Below are 24954 nucleotides of genomic sequence, written 5' to 3'. Positions count from 1 at the left end.
TATTCATAGTTTGTTCGGGATATTGGAGATAAATGTTTAAATGAATTTATTAAGTTTAATAAAATTCCGGGTTGTGTGACTAAGTTTATTAGAACACTTAATTAAACAGAATGTATCTATTTTCAGAAAATCATTAAATGTATTTTTGTAGAAGAAATATACTCTTATCAAATATTTAACTTGACCGATAGTTCGTTACGTCATCGTTCTGTTAGAGCACGACAAGTCATTTTTTTTTCTTACATTTAGATCATTTATTTGAGGCTTCATTATTTTTCTCTGATTTCTCCAACCACTTTGCAAATGATCCCACTCCGAAACTCATCCGCATCAATTTCGCACACGAAAAAAAAAAAAATAGTACTCGTTACTGTTCTGCGCAGTAATTGACGGAAAGTATATGGAAAAATACACTTTAATATGACTGATTGATATTAGAACAGGAGTAAGTCATTGCTTAGCACGTACTATTACTTTTTAAACAGTATCCAGTGCTGAGCTAGACAGTACATGATCGAAACATATCACTATACTATTAAAATAGTCATCGTTTATAATTGAAGAATATTCAAACCTCTCAGCACAGCTCTTGTTGCTGTATACAATGTAAGAACTTACTATTTAGTGATAGGAATAGGTTACTTAGATCTCGTAGATCTTATTACCAACATACTACGTAGCTATAAAATATTTTAATCTCTCACCAACTCAATATAAAGAATTGTCGAAAATCAATAAAACGAACAAGTTTGAAATAAAAAAATGGTTAGCAAATACAATAATACAATCTTAGTTACCGAATAAAAAATCAAATAAGGCTTAAAATACTCAAAAACGAATGTAAATTAGGGGAGGGAGGGGCAAAAGGGGGCACTTAAGGAAATACCAAGTTTTCGAGGACTCAAATACGCTAAATCTTTTTTTTTTTAATGATATTCAAAGTAAATAGAAGAAATTTTCAGTTACCGTCGAAAAAAAAAAATTTTTATTTCTGCGGGCAAAGTGGGGTGCCCCCCAAAAAAAATAAAAAAAAAAAATTCTGGATCTTAAACGAATTCGATTAAGTTGAATTTTTTTGTAAGTAATTTACATGAAAAAAAATTATATTTTACATGTTTATTGAATACAAAAGAAGAAAAAAAAATTTTAATAGTTTTTATCTTAAAACAAACGTCATTAATATTTTTCAACTGACAATTGATTTTTGAAAAAGTTTACCTAAAAAAATTCAAAGTAACGTTTAATTATATTTACAGAAGTAATTTTGGAATGTTTAAAAACCATTTAAAATATAAAATTTCTTTTATCAAATTTTGGGGGTACCCCCTTTTGCCCCCCTTTCCCCTAAATCAAAAATTAAATTGTAATTTATACTTTAAGGCTCAGGAGAGAATGACTTAACTAGTAATAAAAAATTTGTTATATCAATAGGCATTTAGCCTATCTCCTTTTCCTTACCCTATGTACAGACAATCATTTATCTCTTTAGGGATTATATGTAGTTATATGTACTACTATATATGTAATTTTTGGGAATCCCGTAAATAAATAAATAAACTAGAACAGTACTCTATTTTTGACACTACAAACACATATGAAGTTAGTAACCGTTCATATCAGAACAGGACTGAGTACGTCGACTTTTTTTAATCAATCTAATATATATTCTATATTATTTAGTATGAATGTAAATAAGATGGCTACACATTCCTTTATACTTGCGAATAGATTATGAGAATGTGAAAAATATGTAAATTTAAAATGTCTATAGATATGAAAAGCAAACAGTTAAAACTTGATAATAGAGTGTATATTAACTTTAAAAACAAAGTTGTATACATTCTAAGGTATTATAGTATTAAATTGGTCTACTTAGTATATATTTGAAATCTTTAACATTATTTTATCATTTCGTCAATTAGCGTCTTACTACCAGTCGATAAAATAATAATTTTTATTGCTCCGTGATATCTATGTACCGATTAAGCCAACACTTATTGTAATGGAAAAAACAATTTTTTTTTTCAGCCTTCATAATTACAATATCTCTGAGATCTGAATAAAATTTTATTAACTTGTTATCAATATTATATATTGATATGGACTATTTTTCATGTCCAGAAAATCGTGAGAGTCGTTAGTGATAGAAATTCACGGGAATAAAATTTTTTTTACAAATGGATAAAATTATTATTATTTAGCATAATTATTCCGTTTATTTTTTCAGCCTGTTAAATAAATATTTGTTGTAGAAGTGGGTGAATTCAGATGTGCAGTATAATAGCTGTTCTTATCAAGACATTAACATTTTCTGTGAAAATTAAATTTTAGGTTAAGAACCTCAATTATGATAAATTAATATTTATCCAGTATAAGTTTTAATACCATTGTACTTTATAACAGAGTTCAGGTGTCAGGCTGTATTAATTACTCAAAAATAAATATTGTTTTTTTTCGTTCGTCATTAGACAAATGTAAATATTAATAATTTCCTACTTAACCTCATTAGCCGTTTATTTAACTTCCCGCTAAAAAAATTGTGAATTTTGAAAAAACGGCAGTTATTGATTTCGGTCCGATTTTCAAAAACCGAGTTTTCACAAATGTCGAGGTTTTGAGGGTCTAGGAAGCTATTCTGCACTGAAAAAAAAATTGACTTCATTCAAGATCAAAAATCTTGAACCAAGAATATCATTTTGAAGAAAATGATATTCCTGAGTCAAAAGAAAAAATTCTTGAGCCAAGAAATTATTCTTGGTTCAAGGAAATTTCTCTTGGTTCAAGATTTTCGCTCTTGAATCAAGTCAACTTTTTTATCAGTGTGACTATTTTCAAGATGATATCCGAGTATATGTATGTAAGTACTTACATCTGTATGTATGAATATATTTTGTAACTTTTGAATGAATGAACCGATTTGGTTTTTTGAGGTGGAGTTTGAAGCGGCTCAATAATTCCAACAATTTGATGAAAATTGAGCTTAATTGGTACAGTATGTTCGGAGACATTCCAAAAATAAAATTTTTTCAAAAATATTTTTTTCGGATAACTTGTAATGTACTCAATGAATTGATTCCAAAATTTATCCAGCTCTAAAATTTTATAAGCCGTGTCGAATACCACCTCAACCATAAAAATCGGTTCATTTGTTCAAAAGAATCCGTTGTCGAAAGAATTTCGAAAAGTGATTTTTTTTAATAAAATCCAAATCATTGAACTAATCGATGTCAGCTTTTTTTGACATTAGTAGTTGAAAAATTGCGTCCAATGTCACCCCGAACGTCAAAATCGGTTCATTATTTCCAAAGGTATTGTCGTCATAAAACAAAAAAACACCCGAGTCGAAATTTAGAGCCCATTTTGAACCTTACAAAGTCGGATCTATTTCGGACTTGGAGGCTCAAAATAGAGTCTGTTTCCTTGTTAAATTAGGTCCGATTTTGGTCCCTGAAGTGCTACAAAATTTTGTTTTCAGTACTTCAGGGTTCAATATAGGATCTGATGGAAATTAAAATTAGGTCCTAATTTTGAACCTCTGAGCCCTATTGTATTGTAATAATAATAATATTCATATTATTAATATCATTAGCATTATTATCATTATGATTAATAATAATCTATGTTACTCTGGATTTTATTTGCATTCACAATGGTTAAAATAATTTCAATCAAAATTATCAAAATATATAGCAAATGCTGTTAATAGTTTAATTTTTCATAATAAATTAATAATAATATAGGAATAATAATAATAATAGTAATTAATTTTATATAAATGAAATTTATTACGGGACTAATATTGTCGGACTGAAAGGTTCAAAATCGGACCTCTCAGTGAATATTCGGACCTCTGGGTTCAAAGTCTGAGCTAGAGGACTACAGGGCTCTCAATCGGATCTATTTATTTTCAATCGGCTAGAGGGTCCTATATAGGCTCTAAATTTCGACTCGGGCATCGATGTACTTATTTCTTAGAAGTTACTGTCTATTACTTGAATTTTCGTAATGGAAAGTGCGACATAACTATTTTCGAGCTTGAAGAGCTCAAAATTGTAATAGCAATTGTATTTCCGAGCTCAAGACCGGAAAGTTTTAGGGCTGACGCACAGGGTCAGGCAGTTTTCAGATTTTTATATAAAGAGTGAGGCAAAATAAGACATGATTTTTTTTAACAAAAATAAATTGAGCTCGACATAATAAAATAGTAACTAAATATTGTCTTTTAAAACTTATTAAGAACTGTAATAAATAATAAATACTCATTGTACAACATTATCAAAACAAATAGTTAAATAGTTCAAATGTCAGTAAATTGCTCGTTAATCTTATCGTCAAAGTATGAACACTTACTTAAGAATGAGAAGTAAAAAAAATGAAAAAGAAAAAAATGAAATCAAGATTCGCGGTGTCTTGCAAACGCCTCGGCACACCTTGGAAATGGCCTATTGTAACGTCCACGCTGGTTTTTCGCCGATCGACCGCCCTCGATACTCGTCAGAATAAATTAACTCTTATGTTAAAACATGTGTGCGTAATATATCCGTATAACCCAAGATTATTGCGTAAAAGAGTTTATCGAGCTTTAGAAGCATATATCCAAGCATCTAGTGTGTGTAATATTTACGGCCATTGTGCGTATAAATGATTACCCAATAACGAGATATTAGTGTTTAAAACACTCTGACTTTGTTATTGTATATTGGTCTTTCTCATGTAAACGTAAAACTGTCTCTTTAAGTGGCCATGCAATGACACCCCCGTAAAAGGGGCGGGAATCGGATTTGGTGTAACCTAACTGGTCTACTTATTAAAGTTCATGGTCTTTTAATGGTACATATATATTTATGCTTATATAGATTGGAAATGTAAAACCGTCAATAAATTTAACTGTTGATCAACAATTAGACTGTCACTTATCGCCTACAATATGATCATAAGTGTTATATTTAGTCGTATAAGTGGAAATTACAACAAATATAGAGAAGTGAAGACTATAATTATGATTGAAATTAGTAGTAAAAGTAAGAAAATGTTTAAGAATTGGAAGTGATATCGAGATTACATGAAATCTAAATGGAAACCCATAAGAATCCATGGAAATAATTGTGTTTATTAATGAAGTCAGTTGAAAAACCATAGGAATCCAGGTTAAAATTGACGAAATCCGTATCAAAATTTATAAGACCTTATGGAAATCTATGGGATAATTTCCTAGATGATGTTAGATAGGAATCCATGAAAATTTTAATTGGAATTTATGGGAATTCTTATGAAAATCCATAATCTATGGGAATAATTTTTTGAATCAATGACGTCTGGTGATAATCGATAGAAATCTATGTGGAAATATATGGAATTCCATATGGGAATCTATAAGACTTTACGGAAATCTATGGGATAATTTCCTAGATGATGTTGTTAGATGGAAACCCATAAAAATTCAGATACAAATTTATGGGAATTTGAATGGAAGTCCATAAAATCCTACAAGACTCTATGGGAATAATTTTCGTTCTCAATGACGGTGAAAAACCTATAGCATTGTATATGAAAATTTATGAGACCCATATCGGAATTTATTTGATGCCATGAAAATAATTTCGCATGTTATTTCCATAAAATTCCGTAGTAATCTGTACGAATCATTTTTATGTTAATGACATCAGATATAAATTCGTATGGGGAATCCCTCATAGATTCCTACAGAATATGGATAGAAATAAAAAGACGAAGGTAAAAATTGAATGAAAATTATTTTACGTTGGCGCTTATTCCGAAAGAGGCCCATCTTAGCTTTAAAAAGTTAGCTAATAATTTATTAGACTCGACAGAATTAAAATTCTTGTATATAATTTCATTTTAACGACTCATTATAGTCCAACTGCACGGTTTTATTTAAAAGTCATTGTTTGATAATATCTTGTTTAATTTGTTTACTCTAGAGCTCTATGCACGATCATGCATACAAAGAAAGCTGAATATTATAAAACAAATGCCGACCAAAGGAAAACTTAATTTAAATCCTTACTCCATACGAACATAATTCCATAAAATAAATATATAATAATTAGACATAAATACTAAAATGTTAATATTTTATTGTTATTATTATAAGTTATCCAACTTTCGTTTTCTCCCAGCATCAAACATAATACCTGACGATTTAAGTAGCTGTTGAAATCTATATCGACAAACATCATGAACTCTATATTATTGTTTGTTATGTTGTGATTGTGAAAATCGAAAACCCGGGGGTGGTATTGTATGAACTGGATGACCAGTCGACGCGTTAAAGTAAATGTGTAACAAACAAACAAGCAGATATATTATAAAAATAAATAATACGCACATATGAACATGCATCTGTATATGTAAATATATGTATATGTAATCATTTATAACATTAAATTTGTATTAGTCGTACGGCGCTGCTGTGTCTGATAACTGGGCGCCAAGACCACCGACCGTCTGGGAATGTCTCCCAATGAAATAATCGACCGTGCGATTTAAAACCCGAGTACTCGGCATTATCGAACAATGCGGTGTCCGTATATGCGATAGATCGACCGCGTCGGCGAGTCCGGTTCACTATATTATAAACAAATATATGTGTTACATTAACACGTTATATACATATATATTTATATGTATAAAGAGAGAGAACGATGTAATAACAAGTTTAGAACCGGAAGGATTAGACTGACGTATATAGATGATGCATCTCTTGAATGTTTTAAATGCGTAATAAATTGTCAATTTGGATTTTACGAGTGTATAGTTCTTGAGTATAAGCATAATTATTGATAAAACCGTTACACAATTTTTTGAAAAATATGTTATGCCGTTTTAATTTTATTAGGCTTAGAGACGGAACCAGAGAATGATTTTTTGAAAATCATGGAAGGGTCGGAAAAAAATAATTAAGATCTACAGTAGGAATACGGAGATCTAATTTTTCGAAATTAGATTTACGAAATACCTCGACACTGTAAAAAATTCTGAGCCCACGGGGTGGGGTGAATGATTCAGTATGAAAATTTTCGGTCAATTTATCGCGAGGTGACCGTGTGATGTCCTAGGGACCATTTTCATACAGACAGTTTTTTACAGTGTAACAGATCGAAGTAGATCTCATTGTTGTCAGAGCTTTTCTTTTGAAGAGATCTACGATGATCTATGGAGGTTAGCAAAAATCGTTGGAGATCTCCGGCGATCTTTATAAGCCTAATGATAAATATTGAACTTACAACTTGTAGATCTACGTAAATCTTACTAGATCTCCATTGATGTTATTATAAGATCTTGGACGATCTGGTAAGATCATTAGAAATTTAAAATGATCGAATAATTGAGATCATTGGAAATTTTTATAGATCACCATAGATCTAAAATCATTGACGATCTGCCGAAATTATCAAAGATCTAATATTTATTCAAAATTTTATATCGATATAGATCAATAGTAGATCTAAATAGATCTCTATTTCTTTTATTGTGAAATATTAGAAGATCTAGTGAAATCAGTAGAGATCTTTTGAGATCACCATAGATCTAAAATCATTGACGATCTGCTGAAATCATCAAAGATCTTCTAAAATTTATTCAAAATTTTGCATCGATTTAGATCAATATTAGATCTAAATAGATCTCCATTTATTTTATTGTGAAATATTGGAAGATATAGTGAAATCAGTAGAGATCTATTGAGATCACCATAGATCTAAAATCATTGACGACCCGCCGAGATTAGCGAAGATCTTCTGAAATTCATTCAAAATTTTACATCGAAATAGATCGATAGTAGATCTAAATAGGTCCCATTTATTTTATGGTGAAATATTAAAAGATCTAGTGAAATCAGTAGAGATCTTTTGAGATCACAATAGATCTAAAATCATTGACGATCCGCTGAAATTATCAAAGATCTTATGAACTTTATTTACAAGTATAAATCGACATAGATCTCCATTGGATTTATTGTGAAATTTTGGAAGATCTGGTGAGATCATTAGATCTATTAAAAATTTACGATCTCCATAGATCTTAATTATTTTTTCCTGGGATAGGAATGAAAATTCGTGTTATGGTTTCTCGATTCTTAAGATAGTTAACTACAATGGATATCTCCAATTAGAGAGCTCACGGTTACGCCGCCTGTATAGACACATTACAACGCTTTCTCTACTAGTCTTATTTTATTGTTTTTGCGTTTCTTAAAGTTGCATTAAGACGCGTTTTCATTTGTTTCTCTATTCGCACTCAAGTGGATAAACGGTACTATCTTTGTTGCACTTGTACAGTAAATGGAAACTTTGTCCAAGCTTTTCTCGTAAACAAATGGAAGTTGTCAAAAAATTGAAGTGCACTTCGCTGGTTCATAGAGTAAAGCATCGGGTCTGTGTCTTTATTTAGCGTTTAGGGTTTTTATCTCAGAGAAAAGCTTAGACAAAATTATCTGAAAACGGTCCTTAAGCTCAGTTCGAAACATCGAGATTGGCCTTTTTTTATTTGATGCAATAAAAAAATTTTTATAGTTTTTTCAAAATATCTCAATGCTAAAGAAATTTTTTTCAAAAATTCAAACAACTTTTTTGTAGAAAATTAAAAACCCCACAAAAAATGTTTCTTTTAATTTTTCAAATAACTCATTTGCAGAAATACACTGGTCACAGAAATTAAGGGATAGAAAAAAATCCGAAATTTTTAGGTGATTTTCAACATGCTGTAACTCAGTGAAAAATGGTCGTATAAGAAAATTAAAAAAAGCAAATTGTAGCCTCAAGTTTCTGGTTTTCAGATCTGGACCTCAAAATTTTTTATCATGTACGGTTCCGGAGTAATCATAAGAAAACCAACGAAAAAAAAATTTTCAAAATTTTTGCTGGTTTTTCAATACCTCTATGGGCGACAATAAATTTTTTTGAATAATCCGACTGTCTGACTTTTCTAGGAAATTTTATGCCCTTTAATTTGGTGGCCTGAAAAAGTCTCTACGACAATTTGGCGCCGAGTTATCATTGATCAAAGCAAAAAAGTCCATTTTGGCTTTGATAATCAATAACTCCGGATGTATTGGTCGTACAGAGAATGGAAGCAGGGTTTTGAAAACTGGAGAACATTTTAGGAATTTTTTTTGACAATGATAAATCATTGCAGATACAACAAAAAAAAAAATTTTTTTTTTAAATTTTGAAAAAAAAAAAATTTTTTTCAAAATTTTTTTTTTTCAATTTTTTTCGATAATCGATTTTTTTGATCGAAGAAATTAAGATTATAGGTAAAAAAAACATTTTCAAATCGAAATAATGAACAAAAACCGAGAAACTACCAATTATGGTGATTTTTGACAAAATCGATAAATTTAAAGCTTCGGGGCACTAAGAAAGAAAAATCGCAGCGATTTGAAATTTTCAGTGTTTTTTTCAGGACACTGAGGTTGAAAAAAAGACGAAGATATCCTTTGTTCATCCGTTATATCCAAAGTTATAGCAAGATTTCCGAATATCCTTAAATTTGTGAATTTTGACCTGTTTTTTACTAAACAATTTCGCTTTAAAAAAAATTTTTCTATCAAATGCCACTAATTTTGCCTTATAGAGAATGTTTTCCAGTTTTCAAAACCCTGCTTCCATTCTCAGTACGACCAATACATCCGGAGTTATTGATTATCAAAGCCAAAATGGACTTTTTTGCTTTGATCAATGATAACTCGGCGCCAAATCGTCGTAGAGACTTTTTCAGGCCACCAAATTAAAGGGCATATAATTTCCTAGAAAAGTCAGACAGTCGGATTATTCAAAAAAATTTATTGTCGCCCATAGAGGTATTGAAAGACCAGCAAAAATTTTGAAAATTTTTTTTTCGTTGGTTTTCTTATGATTACTCCGGAACCGTACATGATAAAAAATTTTGAGGTCCAGATCTGAAAACCAGAAACTTGAGGCTACAATTTGCTTTTTTTAATTTTCTTATACGACTATTTTTCACCGAGTTACAGCATGTTGAAAATCACCTAAAAATTTCGGATTTTTTTTCTATCCCTTAATTTCTGTGACCAGTGTATTTTTAAAACATCAATTACACTTTTTATTTTTAGTATCTTCATAGTTACGAGTATAGAGTAATTAAGAGATATAGAAATAAAGACTTTTGTTGTTGCTACAGTCCATCCTCACGGGATTTCCGTTGATCAAAAAATAAATCAACTATAATTATTATTATTATTATTATTATTTTTTTTTTTTTAATGCGCTGTGGATTAAACTCTTCATATGATTGGTTCAAATTCACTTAATCCTTATTTTTAGAACTATGTTGTTTTTTCTGAAAAGACAAAGAACGTAAGCCACCAATTTTTATTTATAGCATCGTGATGACAATATAAAGTAAGAAATTAAATCTATACATTTAAACGTTTTTTGAACTTCAAACATGATGGACATAAAGATACGATTATTTTATTTTGTTGGATTGTTTATTGGAATTACTATGATTTCAAATGTCGATGCGGATTGCAGAGCTATCAATTCATATGTACGTATAATATAAAATAAATTACTAAATTTGTACATGGAGAAATTCTTTTTGTTTGGAATACTATGGCGTCATAGTAATGCCGGACCATGTTGGCCACCTGTCGGAAATTGAAATAAACATCAGCAAATATGATTATGGTCATAGTAAAATCGACAACGATCATATCACAAATTACTGTGACCATTAGATATTTTACTATGGTCATAGCAATTTCTGCATATGTTTATTTCAATTTCCGACAGGTGGCCAACATGGTCCGGCACTACTATGACACCATAGAATTCCAAACAAGTGAGGACCCCCGAGGTGAAAAAAATGGTTGTTCTTATCCTCGTCCAAAATCGTCTGTCATTTTGTGCGGCATTTTATATTTTTTTTGTAATTTCCAGTATTATTTTTGAGCGCAAATGAGCGCCATTTAAATATAGTGGGAACCTAAACATGCAAACCTTCTCAATAAGACAATTTATAGATAAAATGATATTAATATAGATAGCCCGAACTGGGAATCGAACCCAGACCAATTCGGTATCGCGCCGAGTGCTCTACCAGTTGAGCTATTTTTTTTTTTAAACTCCGGAATTTACAAAAATTTAATTGGACAATTTAGACTATACTATACAGTAAAAACTGTAATTAGTTACATAATTATTTTTTAGTGTAATCAACATAGCGATTGCTGTTCTAATTTTTGTGTTCCAATGGGATTCCACAAAATAAGTACATGCATTTCATTATCAGAAGTGTATGCTGATAAATATAACCCAGTTTCAAGATGCATTAGATTAGGAAAGTCTGTAAGTATAGTTATTTCTGTCATTTTTCAAATTTGAATTCAAATATACTACATCATTCAATTGCGTTATAGATTCTATAATTGCCATTGATAATTTTATTTGTTATTTACAGTGTTTTCTTCATAGTCACTGCTGCTCCGGATTTTGTGACAAGTATTCGCTGTTTTCCTACGGATCATGCGCGGAAAATTGAAACAAAAATATTGGTAATTTTATGACAATAAGGCATGCTCTGTTACAATATGTATCAAATTTATGGTTTGAAAAATAAATTTATTTTAAACATAACATAAAAATGATTAAATATATATTGCTTTGTTATTTGATTGAAAAAAAACAAAAATTGGACGATAAATTGAGGTAGTAAATGTTTTTTAATAGACTTCTTGATAACAAATAATTATCAAAAGTCTAATTAAAAAAAAAAAAATAATTAATTGACAAAAAAATAAGGTAACGGTCTATAAGTGGGTCTGCGCACACTTTTCAAAGTTCCGAGTGCTTACATTGTAAACATCAGCTACGTGGCGGATTAAATTTTCTGTGTAGTTTTGTCATTATCACAAGATATCTATCCGAGCCTTGCACCTCAAAGGTAAGAAATTAATGAAAATAACATGAAATCTTACAAATTTTTTAAGATAAACTTTTAACCCGTACGAAAAAAGTACATATCCGGAATATATGGGGGCAAAATTGAATATATGTCTCATATATGCGGCATATATTCAGATTTGCCCGAATATATACGGATATATACTTTTTCAGTGCGGGAAGTATATAGTTATATTTTTTACACGGGGAGTAAGGGGGCAAAATGGGTTACCCCCTAAATTTTATAAAAAAATTTTTTTTTGTTTAAATATCATCGAGCACTATTTTGAATTTTTTTTAACGTAAGAGCTACAGTAATTTTCGAGCTCTTGTAATTCTTAAAAGTTGGCATATTTCTGTTATTTCATTACTTTTACGCCGTAAAAAAATTTTCTTATGATTAGAAAAAATTTATTGGTGCCAGAAATTTGTTTTCGCTCAAAAAAATTTTTGCTTGTTCCAAGAAGAGTTTTTCTATCCCTAAGAAAATTTTTGTTTTTAATTCGTAATGCGAAAATTTCTTGGGGCAAATGACAATTTTTTTGGAGCAAGCAGAAATTTTTTGTGCCAAAAAATCATTGTTTCCTTTGTATCATCAATCCACCGACAAATATTTTGTCCCTTTTCTGGGTAAAGCTCGTAACTACTTTTTTTTCATAATTAAAATTACGAGTGAAAAAAAATGTTCTTTAGTACTGCTATTGCGCGCAATTTACGCGTAAAGAAAGTATCAAATTTTAATAATTATAACAGAATGTTCGAGAGACTTTTGAATTTCATTATTTCCATTAACGCACATGTAACAGAATAGATGTTTTGACCGATTTCTGAAAAAATTATAATTTCACAGTTACGAGGTTTACCCAGAAAGGGGATGATTTGCTGATAAAATTGGGTTTTTTGGTTATCAAAAGGGTAAGCAGCTTCACTTCACTATATTTACCAGGAAAACGATTTAACATTATTATAAATTGCCAATTATAAATTAAAACAATCAGAGTAACTTGTTAAAATATCACTTAATCACTAATTGTTAATTGTTAATTCAATTATCGAATTGTTTGGTATGCAGTTCAATATAAACTTCATGACTATGTTAATACGTCATTAAACTATAGTGATACAATGTAAAAGACACGACCCATTGATAACACAAGTAAAGAGAGAAAACTTAATTTCTCTATCTCTGTCACATCAGTTCTTTCTATAAATATATCTCTCCTTCTCTATAAAAATTTTTTATTTATCTAGTAATTTTATTTTTTATAAATAAATTTTCTCTTTCTCTACTTATACTTACTTACAAGTAGTTGCGTTCATTGTTTATCTAGTCACTAGTCTGGTATAGAAGTTGTATGAGGTTAATCTAGACTGTTAGTCGACAACAACGGAGCTAACTACGATTACAACAAACGTTGTTCCATTGTTTTAGCTGAGCTGGACTGCTCGGCATGACTGAATTTATAATACTATTAATTGGCGGTATTTCCGCCCTTATATTTTAATTCCAGTTTAACTGCTTATAAACCCTACACTGTTTTATACTACAATAGGCTAGACACTATACGGAATATTAATTTGAATAATAAATTTATTTTAGTGTCCATTAAATTTTATTTTTATTAACATAATAATTACTACGCGTTACTAAATCTTTCATGTATTTTTATTTTTTTAAAAATATCCGCACTGATAAAACTTTTGTTGATATGAAATAAAATTCATTACACTGTAAAAAACATTGCAGATCAAGTGCGGATTACATGCGGGTCAAATGCGGATTGAATGCGGAACAAATGCGAGTAAAGCGCAGATCACTTATGGATCATGTGCGGATTGAATGCGAATCGGCTACGAATCCCGTGCGGATTCAATGCTGAGTAAGTGTAAATTCAAAACGGAGTTTATGTAAATTTAGTGCGGATTGAAAGCGGGATGAGGATTAAAATGAAATCTAAATCTTCTTTGCAGTTATTCACAATTTTTTACGATGTCGTATTTAATTACTAAATTTTTATTTACTGAAACAAATACTGTAAGTTTATAGAAGAAATAGAAACTGGGCCACTAATGAAAAACGTTTATATTTTTTCCACAAATTTCCGATCACTTCCGGCAGCGACGTACTTTTTGGAAATACATAACAAATAAATGGCCATACATTTCTTCAACTTATAACCTATATAAAAATTAAAATCCACTTTTAAATTTCGTGGTTTATTTTTGAAATTTCAGTACGACCGTGAATTTTAGAAAGATGGAATTAAAATTATAATATATCTCTTGAATTATAAGAATCAGATCATATATTTTAGTAACGCTTTGAATTTTTAAAAGATGATATTAAAATTCAATACAATCTTCTAAATTTTTCATAAAAATCCAGGATTATCAAAAAATTTTTTTAATTTTACAAAGAATATTTATCAATTCGAATTATGGTGGAAGGATATGAATTTTCAAGTACAATTGGATATTAAATCGAATGAAATTTCTAAACATTTTTAACAATGAATTTAATTTCTATTACTCTCCAATTGAGTTGGCATCAATATGATTCATCCATGAATTCATTAACAATATAACCTGGGTATCGGTTGACCATAGTTCTAAGTTTAATTATCTGAATTATTGAATAAAGGGTTAAATAAACTGGATAAATTAAAAGTTCCGATACCCGGGTTGAAAAAGTAACTTAAATTTGACTTCTTTGACTTGAATTAATACTCCCTTATTAAAAGAAGCGATTTAAAACAATTAGAAAAAAAAAATTTCAAATACTTTTTAAAGCTTTTGAATACTTTCAATAATTTTGAATCGCTCTTCTTATGGGCATTTAACACTGCAACTCGTTTTAAATCGCTTCTTTCAATAAGGGTTAAGTAGGTCAAGTTATTCAAAAGCAAGTCAATATCAAATGTGTTTTTCGACTTGCTTTTGACTAACCCGACCTACTCAGTATCAATTCAAGTCCAAAAAACTTAAATTAAATTATTTTTTTTTGACCCAAGTAAATACTCAAAGCAGGAGGTTGTATAGTTCAGTTCATATCCCATAGTCGTGTAAATGAATAAAAAATATTATCAATAGTGGCGCCGGTATCAAAGCCGTGCATTTACTGCACACGTCGGCACGTCGTAGCAAGCTGCCAGTTAAATGCTTACATTTACCTATTTGCTCTATAGCACGATAGCTTTCGTTCAATACACATATATACATGGATACATATATTTTATGGTGAGCACAAAACAACTTGCCAGCGATTATTGATAGCCACGCGACGTATTTCGTCAGATTTTAACCGATTGCTGTACTGTGAGTTAACTTGCTCCCGCGATTCGCTACTCTCACTCAACCGATCGCGATCCCACGCATGTTAACTATATTTTTGTTTGTTTGTTTGTTTGTATCAGACATTTTTTTTTCATTTACTCGTAACATTAAAGTTGATTGCTGTGCGATCGAAATATCATTTATACAAAATATCAGCCATTAGTCATACCGATACGGTAATTTATTTAATAATATCAATTTATACCTTTTTTTTATATATAATACATACATACATACAATTTATATTTATTTTGTAACATAAGTATGAATATTATTGTGATGTTTATTATTGACATTAAAGTTTTCCTTGTTAATTTAATTTAAAATTTATTTAACAAATAACAATTTTTTTGAAAAAAATAAAACCGTCAATTTCTTAACACATCTCGCAGAATCCTACGTGAACAAGTTTTCCAAGCACGAAACTTGGATGTTAGTGTCAATGCGAAAGAAATTTCTTACGTAGTTCATACGTCTTCGTGTGTATCTTCTCTATCTATTTCATTGTCTATCTTACCAATATTTATAACCGACATTCACGGCTAAATGTCTTCCGGGTCCGTGGGAGTACCAGGAGTCAATTGTACGTCTACACGTTTCATGCTTCCTCAGTATATTGGCAAATGTCAATGACAACATAAGCCAATATATGTATACAAACTGTGTATATATATAATATATAGATATATAATGCTGATGGAATAATAATATATATTTGTTAAAAGTTTTCCCACTGTACTAAAATCATGTGTTCCCACAGGTGATGAATTCACCCCACACTATTTCACCCTCATGGACCACATATGTTTGCTTATACATATATGCATTACTTTTTTATTATCTCACACATATATTTTATATCTGCGTATATATAAATTATATTAAACTCTTTTTATATTTTTAAAAAATGATTTTCGTAAAAACTAAAATAAATCTGACAAGATTTGAACAGATCTGGTCAGATTTAAATATATGTACTAAATTTTTTTATGCGTGTTCAGATTTCTTTATATACACTCAGATTTTTAAAAATATGAGCATATGTGGCCAAATCTGAATATGTATGACAAGATTTAAAGAACTATCAGAAAAAAAAATTTTTCGATGTAATTCGATCTGATAAAATGTCGCCAAATATGATCATTGATCACATTCAGATTTATGTCTTTCTACAGGTCGTTTTAATTTCTAATAAATAATTTTTTTCAAAAGTTCAAAAAAACAATTTTCCTATTTTTTATTTTTATGTATTTTTTTTTTATTTAATTGAACCCATAGGTTTTTTATATCTATTTTTCGTTTAGGAAATGATAATATTAATACAGTTATCAACTTGTCTTTGAGTAATTAATTAATATCTAATAATTATTAGGCAATAATTACAATTATCTCTTTTGGTCGCTAATGGCATTAAGAGACAAATTATTAATCAAATGAATAATTAATTTATAATTAAAAAAAATGTCAATTTAGCTTTAATTAACCTTCAATTTCTCTCCCTCTCTATTTGTTATATATTTTTCGTTTTGTGTAATATGAACTAGCTAAGCGGATAGCATGGACTTTGATGTTAGATTGGTGTGAGTGTTTGTCACGTGCACGTTATGCAGTCAACTGTCATCTACAATACACTTGAACACGTGTGTCTCTTAATGCTGTATACCATATTCGGTTATTATTCTTTATATCTTTCATTACGTGATATCAGCATTGCTTATTTTAAACTACTATTCTTTATACTTAAATAATAGATAAGGCTTAAAAGTATTAAAAATTTAAAAAAAATGATTGTATAAAGTGAAACTGATACTTACTATAAAATAAATAATCCTGCTCGGGCTGTGCGAGAAATCGCAAAAAAAATAATTTTAAAAGAATGTGCGAATAATTCGAACTTAGTAATAATCCGAAATTCATCCAGTTTTCTAATTAGAAGAAAATTGAAAAACAATGCAAATTATAATTCGAATTTTAAAATATATATTAATCTCGATTCGAACACTTTTTGCACACCCCTGTAATTAATATGATAGTTCATACCCAGGAAAAAATTATCGGGATCATTGGAGATCGCAAAAAATCTAAAATCTTTGAAGATCTACCGAAAACATCAGAGATCTGAGATTTATTCCAAATTTTAGATCTATATTGATCTACAGTAGATCTACGATCTGATTCGTCAAAAAATTAGATCTACTTCAAGCAGATCTACGGACATCAAGGTAGATCTCACAGTTGTCAGAGCTTGTTTTTTGAGAGATCTATGAGAACTTGTGCAATTCACGGAAATCGTCTCTGCAACCGTAATAAAAAAAATCGATGTCTATAACTTGTTGATCTAAGTAGATCTCCATAAATCTACATAGACTACTATTGATATCATTATAAAATCTTGAAATATTCGGTGGGCACAGTCGAGATGTTTTGAGATCACCATAGTTATAAAATCATTGACGAGCTTCCAAAATCATCAGATATCTTTTGATTCATTCAAAATTTTACATCGACACAGCAAATCTTAATAGATCTCCCTTTATTTTATTGTGAAATTTTTGAAGATCTGGTAAGTCCAGTAGAGATCTTCAGAGATAACCATAGATCTAAAGTCATCGATGATTCGAGATCATTGGAATTCTTTGAAGTTCACCGTAGATCTAAAATCACTGACGACCTCCCGAAATTATCAGAGATCTTCTAAGATTGATTCCAAATTCAGATCTGTAGTTATACGAAAATCTAAATTATTTTTTCCGGGTATAAACACAAAAAGAAGCATGAAATTAGTTGATATAAATGACACATAAAAATAAATGTGATGGACCCTCAAGCTTTCATTCATACAGCAAACAAAACAATTTATATATTATACACTACAAACTATGACCAGTATTATTTGGCATCTCGAGTACAAGTACCCATGGGAACGGTAGTGACTGGTAATGAGATAGCGGTCATGGTTTCCCACCCGCTTGTTCATCCCATAACCTTCATGTGCACACATATATACATATAAATATATATATATATCTATGTGGATAACTGATGGTGGATGATTCGAATCCACTGACACGAGGGACGACCGAGGGTGGACCGCATTTATATTTCGAGGGATACTCATGATGGTGGTTGTCAGTGAATACCATACAAAATACAATACTCCTACTAAACTCACACGGACTTCTAGTTTTATTTATATTCGTCCAATGCAACATTATCTTTCTCAGCACCTCGTTGCCTATTATCTATATAACTGTATTGGATATGAGGGTAACGATCGACACACGATTTAATGATTCACTTGCATATATGGGTGTAGATATATATGTATATAAACTATTGGTTCAACACACAACAGTAGTACTCACAGACCCCCTATGGCTTTTGTCAACAGCCACAATATGTTTTTTCGACTTACAAATGGACCTGTGGGAACTACTTGAAATCAAGGGCACACCAAAAAGGCTTCATGAGGTCATGGGGTTAAAACTTTTTTTTCAAATCCATCATTTTTAATGTAAAAAAAAAATGACGTCTTAAGTCGATGTAAAATTTTATAACTTTTCCGCCAATTGCATGCGACAAAGTTGATAAGTTTTGCACTTAAAAAATTGAACGCAATTAGTCATCAAAGTCACCTTGATTTTTTTATTTTAAGCGCACGAATTACTCATATTTCATATATTTATTACTAAACATTAAATACAAAATTTATTTTTTAATCTGGATACTAAACTAATAATTTTTTAGCTTCAAAATGCCCTTGAAAAAAATTTTTTAATCCCGATATATCAAAAATTATATTTAAATTCGTAAAATTTTTTGAAGGTAACCATCAAGTTTTTGTATTTTTTTAAGACCAATAAAATGAACATATTTGAATTATTCAAACAAATGTTTATTGTTTAAGAAAACATGTAAACATATTTGATTATTATAATCAACAAGTGTCACTTAAGTATAATAATGAATAATTTCCACACATATCCGTGCCGAGTTCTCAACTCTATAATTACAGTCAATGCTGGAAAATGTCTCAGATCCCAAATTCTGAGATGTTTCATTTTGGCAGCATGAAATTTCTTCCTTACACTGAACCAAAAATTAATTATTCAATTATCACAGAATTAACGACAGACTTATATAATTTCAATAAACATACCTTATGACCCAATGGTGTACAGTAATCGAGATCTATATCAGCACTCGCCATTATCATGAGAAATAATGAAACGCAAAGAATTAGCGGAATTTTATTCATCATTTTTGCAAAAATGTTAAAACTCACGAGCTTCTGAAATTTTAAAATTTTTCAAACAATCGTCTGTGTGCTTTAACGTTATAACCGATACAAAAATCGTCAGCAATATGTATATATATATATATATATATATATATATATATATAACTTAATAGTTTAGTGATTCATTTTTATCAGATTGTTGTAAAATAAAATTTTTATGTGCGTGTGTTCCGATAATAATTTTTTTTTCCACAATAAAAAATGTGAATCATCGTTTCATTTAATATTCATATTATATAATAAATATAGTAGGGGAAGAATGGGCAAAACGGACCACGCTAAAAATTTCGAAAAATTCTTTTTACCGGATTCAGATGCACTAAAATCCATTATTTCCTTAGCGGTCCCGTTTTGCTCGCATTTCCCAATTTCAGGAATAATTAAAATTATAAATGACATAAATGATGATGTCGAACAATAATAAATAATTACACAGAAACTATGACCTTTGAATTAAAATAAAAATTTTAAAACATAATTTTCTCATTCAAAAAATTAATAAACGTATATATATATATAAAAACTAATCTACATTCCTTTCATATAAATTTATACAAAAGTAATGTAGTTAAATCAGTGAAGCATTAAACTTTAATGATCTTACGTGTTACAATGTCAATAGTTCATACTTTCAAATTATTTACAAGCTACACTAATCATAACGTAACATTTTGAATGTCATAAATGAAAAAAAAAAATATATAAAAAATTATTCTTCTATTATTTGCTCTCAATTCAATTCTTTATTATTATTCTATTGACACACTCGTCATTCTTTTGACGTCACATATTAAATATAAATGTATACAACTTCTCACTTGGATAAGTTCATATACATCTGAAATAATGTATACACTGTGAAAAAATAAAAAAGTAATTCTAATACAAAATTAATATTCAACGTTATAAAGAATTCTAGACACTTGTGTTAATTAATAATGTTATTTTTGTATATTTGTATTATGACGTTGATTAGTTAATGGTTTTAATATCGTAATATCTTAAACGTAATAAAAAGGATTGATCTATTTTATTGATTAATCCAATGTTATAAGATTTATCGGCCAAGATAAAAAAACCTGTTCATTAAATGAGACATAAATCGTAAGCGGTAAGTTTCACATAAAAGTTTATGGGAAACAAAAGATGTGAAATTTTATTCTCTACAACAATGGTCTCTATGACTTTTGCCCTAAAGTGCATAGTTTTCGAAATATGGGCCAAAAACGTTTTTTCAAGATGGCGCCTGAAGCTCCACTGAAATCTGTCAGCATTTTGTGATTTTATACTGAAGTGATCCTAATCCTTAGAGAGAAAAAGAAAAATTGGATCGGTAGTTTAGTGCAAAGTTTACCAAAAACAAACGTCAATTTTTACTGGCCTGATACTAAAGAATAAATATGTGACACAGTATTATAAACGGAGGAAGGGGAAGTCACCGTAGCTAGGCCGCAGGGCTTGAGTAGTTCGGAAATCGCCGCGAGATCGCGCTCAGTCACTCACGGTGTCCGTGATAAGAGACAAATTTCAGAATTATTATATATGTAAGGGAATATCTTTATTATAATGTTTAATTAATAAGTTTTTCCTTAAAATAAAAACAAAAATACTCTAATAATAAATCGATATCAGTGTAAATATATTCAAAGAATAATATGAGTGAAATCCGATAGGACAGGAATTGTCAAACAAATGATCATATAAAAAAGGCCATTCGGCAGCTGGAATGGAAGGTAGATTTTCCAATTAATATATATAAAAAGTTTCATACATACATATCTTGTGATACATGTTAGTGTATAGTCATGATATGAAATAAGGCTCGTTTTTAAATGGAGAAAATTCTCATTTAAAATTTATTTTAAATTTTCTTAAAAATCATTTCATACAAAATAAAATTTTTACCGTGTGATGTTAAATAAATGATGTATTATAATCCGATAAAAATTACAGAGAAAAAAAATAAATAAATAAAATACAAGGGAACCCTTATAGTAACTTGATAAGTAGGCATACCCACCCTTTTTTATTGAGCCTTTTGATCTAATAACGTTTGACAGTAAAACCACTAGTTTGTATATCTTTCCCACACGTGACTAGCTCGTGAATCTTTCTCTTCGTTATATTATCTCTTTATAAATTATATCTATACAACATAAGAGTACACGAAACATATGTATCATAACAATTATTCAATTCCACTGGGAGTTAACCATAAATAATGTCTAGCCCCGAAAGACTTTATTTTATTTTTTTTAACAACGAACCATTAGCTTTCCTAATTCTAAACAATGCGATTAAATTTATTTGAATCATAGTAATAAATATCAATAGTTAAATAAATATTACACTGTAAAAAATTTTTGGTGTGAAAGCGGTACTCGATAACTGTACACGATTTGCTCGGTGTGAATTGGCGGTGTGAAATTATCTTGGTGTGAAATATCAAGCGGTGTACTTTCAACACGGAATGAGCGTTTTCTTTCCCACCGTTTGGTGTTATTAGCTGAATATTGTCCGATAATATAATCGATAGTTAAAAATTATCAAATCATATATAGGTCACAGCACTAGTATATCACTTTTATTATTGGTGTAGATTTTTGTAAAATAAAAATTAAATATCTAGTGTCAAAGTAATCGAGAGTTTAAAATAGTGAACTTATTCATTTACACCATTGGTGGTGTAAACGTTCTAATTTACACGGTCCAAAGTTTAACACCATAAGTCGTGTAACTTTCACACTGGTAGTATTGAAAATTTTAACACCAAATCGTTCACACTACACCTTGGACTCAAAGTTTTTTACAGTGTATACCGTAAAAATATTTGGTGTAAAAATGGCTCTCGGGAACTTTACACGATCGTGAAGTATAAAATAACGGTGTAAAACTTTTTAATTCACACCACTTAAATTTAACACGGTATTGGGTGTAATTTAAAATTAAATATCTAGTGTTGAAGTAATCGAGAGTTTTAAATAGTGAACTTATACATTTACACCATTGGCGGTGTGAATGTTCTAATTCACACGGTCCAAAATTTAACACCGTAAGTTGTGTAACTTTCACACCAATAGTATTGAAAATTTTAACACCAAATCGTTCACACTACACCTCGGACTCAAAATTTTTTACAGTGTACAGCGTAAAAAGATTTGGTGTAAAAATGGCTCCCGGGAACTTTTACACGGCCATGAAGTGTAAAATAACGGTGTAAAAATTTTGAATTCACACCACCTAAATTTAACACGTGATTTATTGTAATTTTCACACTAAAATTTTCACACCGAGTAATTTACTTTACACCAAGTTTAGAAATTTTTTATAGTATAGCTTGAGAACATTTATTATAAATACTGCTATAAATTATGTTTTCGCATTATTAAATCCATAGTACTCTATGTAAATTTATGAAATGGTCTAGAAATTCTTTTCATGACACACATATCCGGCAAGATGAGTCACAGTTTTGTCTATGGACTTAGATAATAATATATAAAATATATAAACGGAAGAAAAGAAGAACATGATAAACGAATTCAGATAAAATGAATCTTAAACATGAGACACGAGTCAGCCACTCGTCTCAATCGGAAGCTCGTTGTTCAATACCACCCTACAGAATATATACCTTATCTGTTACTATTATTATTATTATTATAACTTTTATTCTACACGTCATCAACCCTCGTAGAGTAAATTAACTGCGATTCATTCTTCTATTGCTCATCGTCATTTTGATGGATGACGAATGTAAGAATTATTATTTTATACTTTCATTATATCAAAAAATTGAATTTTTCGATCGAGTATACTGTAAAAAATTTGCGGAATTAATGCGGATTCCATTTTGAGTCGATGCGCAGCCAGTGCGAATCGAATGATTCTTTATTAATCAAATAATTCCGATAGATCTACATCGGAGTCCATGTAGAAAAAATTAAACTTCCCCTGTCCTGTGGAAAATTTGTCTTAGTCCAAGTAACCCATCCTATGCAAAAATTCCCATAGAATCCACTCAACTGCGACAAAAACCGCATAGAAACCAATACAGTCTATAGAATTCTATGCGGTTTTTGTTGCAGTTGAGTGGATTCTATGGGAATTTTTGGATAGGGCATACAAAGTCATCGAGCTTCGAAATTTTCCCATAGATCGGCCAATGCCTGGTTTGTAATGATTGGCCAATAAATGGCTAACTATACTGGCCCGTGCATGGTGAATCATTGGCAGCCGTCTTTTTGCTTATAAAAACAGCGCTCAATTAACTGCCGTTCGTTGGCCAACGGTTTGATCGAGTGCTCTTGATACCAAGCTTTGGTCGATGATTGATTGCCACGATTGGCCAATGCTTGGCATACTGTTATCATCCGATATTTAGCCGATCTTCGGCCGATGCTTGTAAATTGGCAGCCATTCACGACCCAATAATGGGCTGATTTTTTTTTTTTTTTATATGGGAACATCGTTTTTTTCTGTATTAATAATAGTCTAATGTTTGAATAAATGAATTATTTTTTTAAATAATTCAAGTTTTTAAGGATTTTAATTAAATTACACTATTTATGTACTTATGATAAAAATTGGTACGGGCTTATAGTGGCATTATATAAAAGAGACTGAGAAAAATCACACGGGTTGTCAGTACCAGTGCAGGTTCAGTTGAATGAAACACGTGTCTTTGTATTATTATATAGCGTGGGACTGAGTCAGTCGTGATTTTCTTTGTAAAGGGTCGATTGTATTGGCACGCGTCATATACGATCATCATCCTCATCATCATCATCCCGCTTATTTTTTTTGCCAATTCGCTGTAGTTGTTATTTATAACTACAGTACTCAGTTCTACTTACTGACGTATATAATACAATAAAAAAAAAAATATTTTGTAAAATATCAATTTGATTTAAAAAATATTAAAATGTTTTTATTTTCTCACGTTGGCCGTCAATTTTGAACCCGCATATCACCAGGTGGCGGTCCATCGAGGATTTGAATTTAATTCAATAGAAATTTAGATCCATGATAACTAATAATGACGTGCCCGTATAATTTTATTACATCTATTTATTTATATATATATTACTATGCACATATTCATTGTTATGATTGTCATTGAGATTGATTTTAAAATAAAATTTAAATATGATTTGAATTAACTGGGACTTCTTAAGGCCCAATTCTATACTTAATTTGTCTTGTATTATTACATAATATGACATTGACCTTGGAAAAAAAATAAGTAATAAATTATCAATAACAAAAAACATTCCAGAGACAATCTAAAACTACTGTCAAACTGGAAGAAATTTATTTTAAATTAATGTGGAATCAAAAACAGAAGACGTTTCGACCCAAAATTCGTGGTCCAAAAAAAATAGGTGTCAATCA

General features: G+C 30.0%; 1 protein-coding gene and 1 long non-coding RNA gene across 2 annotated transcripts; one reads left to right on the top strand and one right to left on the bottom strand.

Moving 5' to 3' along the window:
• Window positions 1-10432: 10432 nt before the first annotated feature.
• LOC130672722 (uncharacterized) lies at window positions 10433-11575 on the top strand. Its single transcript, XM_057477426.1, has 3 exons — window positions 10433-10533; window positions 11196-11333; window positions 11446-11575. The coding sequence occupies exons 1-3, from the start codon at window positions 10435-10437 to the stop codon at window positions 11524-11526; spliced, it is 318 nt and encodes a 105-aa protein (XP_057333409.1). The 5' UTR covers window positions 10433-10434; the 3' UTR covers window positions 11527-11575.
• A 7558-nt stretch (window positions 11576-19133) lies between these two features.
• Window positions 19134-19611, bottom strand: LOC130672723 (uncharacterized). Its single transcript, XR_008990761.1, has 2 exons — window positions 19420-19611; window positions 19134-19349 (listed from the first exon to the last, which is right to left on the bottom strand). It is a non-coding gene; the product is annotated as an uncharacterized LOC130672723 (long non-coding RNA).
• Window positions 19612-24954: the final 5343 nt, after the last annotated feature.

This window comes from Microplitis mediator, chromosome 8, assembly GCF_029852145.1.
Source record: "Microplitis mediator isolate UGA2020A chromosome 8, iyMicMedi2.1, whole genome shotgun sequence".
Taxonomy (NCBI): Eukaryota; Metazoa; Arthropoda; class Insecta; order Hymenoptera; family Braconidae; genus Microplitis; species Microplitis mediator.
Note: the sequence above shows the minus strand (reverse complement) of the source record. Positions and strands in the feature narration are given on the sequence as shown.

What these genes read in the sequence shown, in the direction of transcription:
- LOC130672722 (XM_057477426.1), top strand. Translation starts at nt 10,435, where the DNA reads ATGGACATAAAGATACGATTATTTTATTTTGTTGGATTGTTTATTGGA. An exon ending in GCAGAGCTATCAATTCATAT is followed by an intron (nt 10,534 to 11,195) that starts GTACGTATAATA and finishes ATTATTTTTTAG; the next exon opens with TGTAATCAACATAGCGATTG. An exon ending in GCATTAGATTAGGAAAGTCT is followed by an intron (nt 11,334 to 11,445) that starts GTAAGTATAGTT and finishes TGTTATTTACAG; the next exon opens with TGTTTTCTTCATAGTCACTG.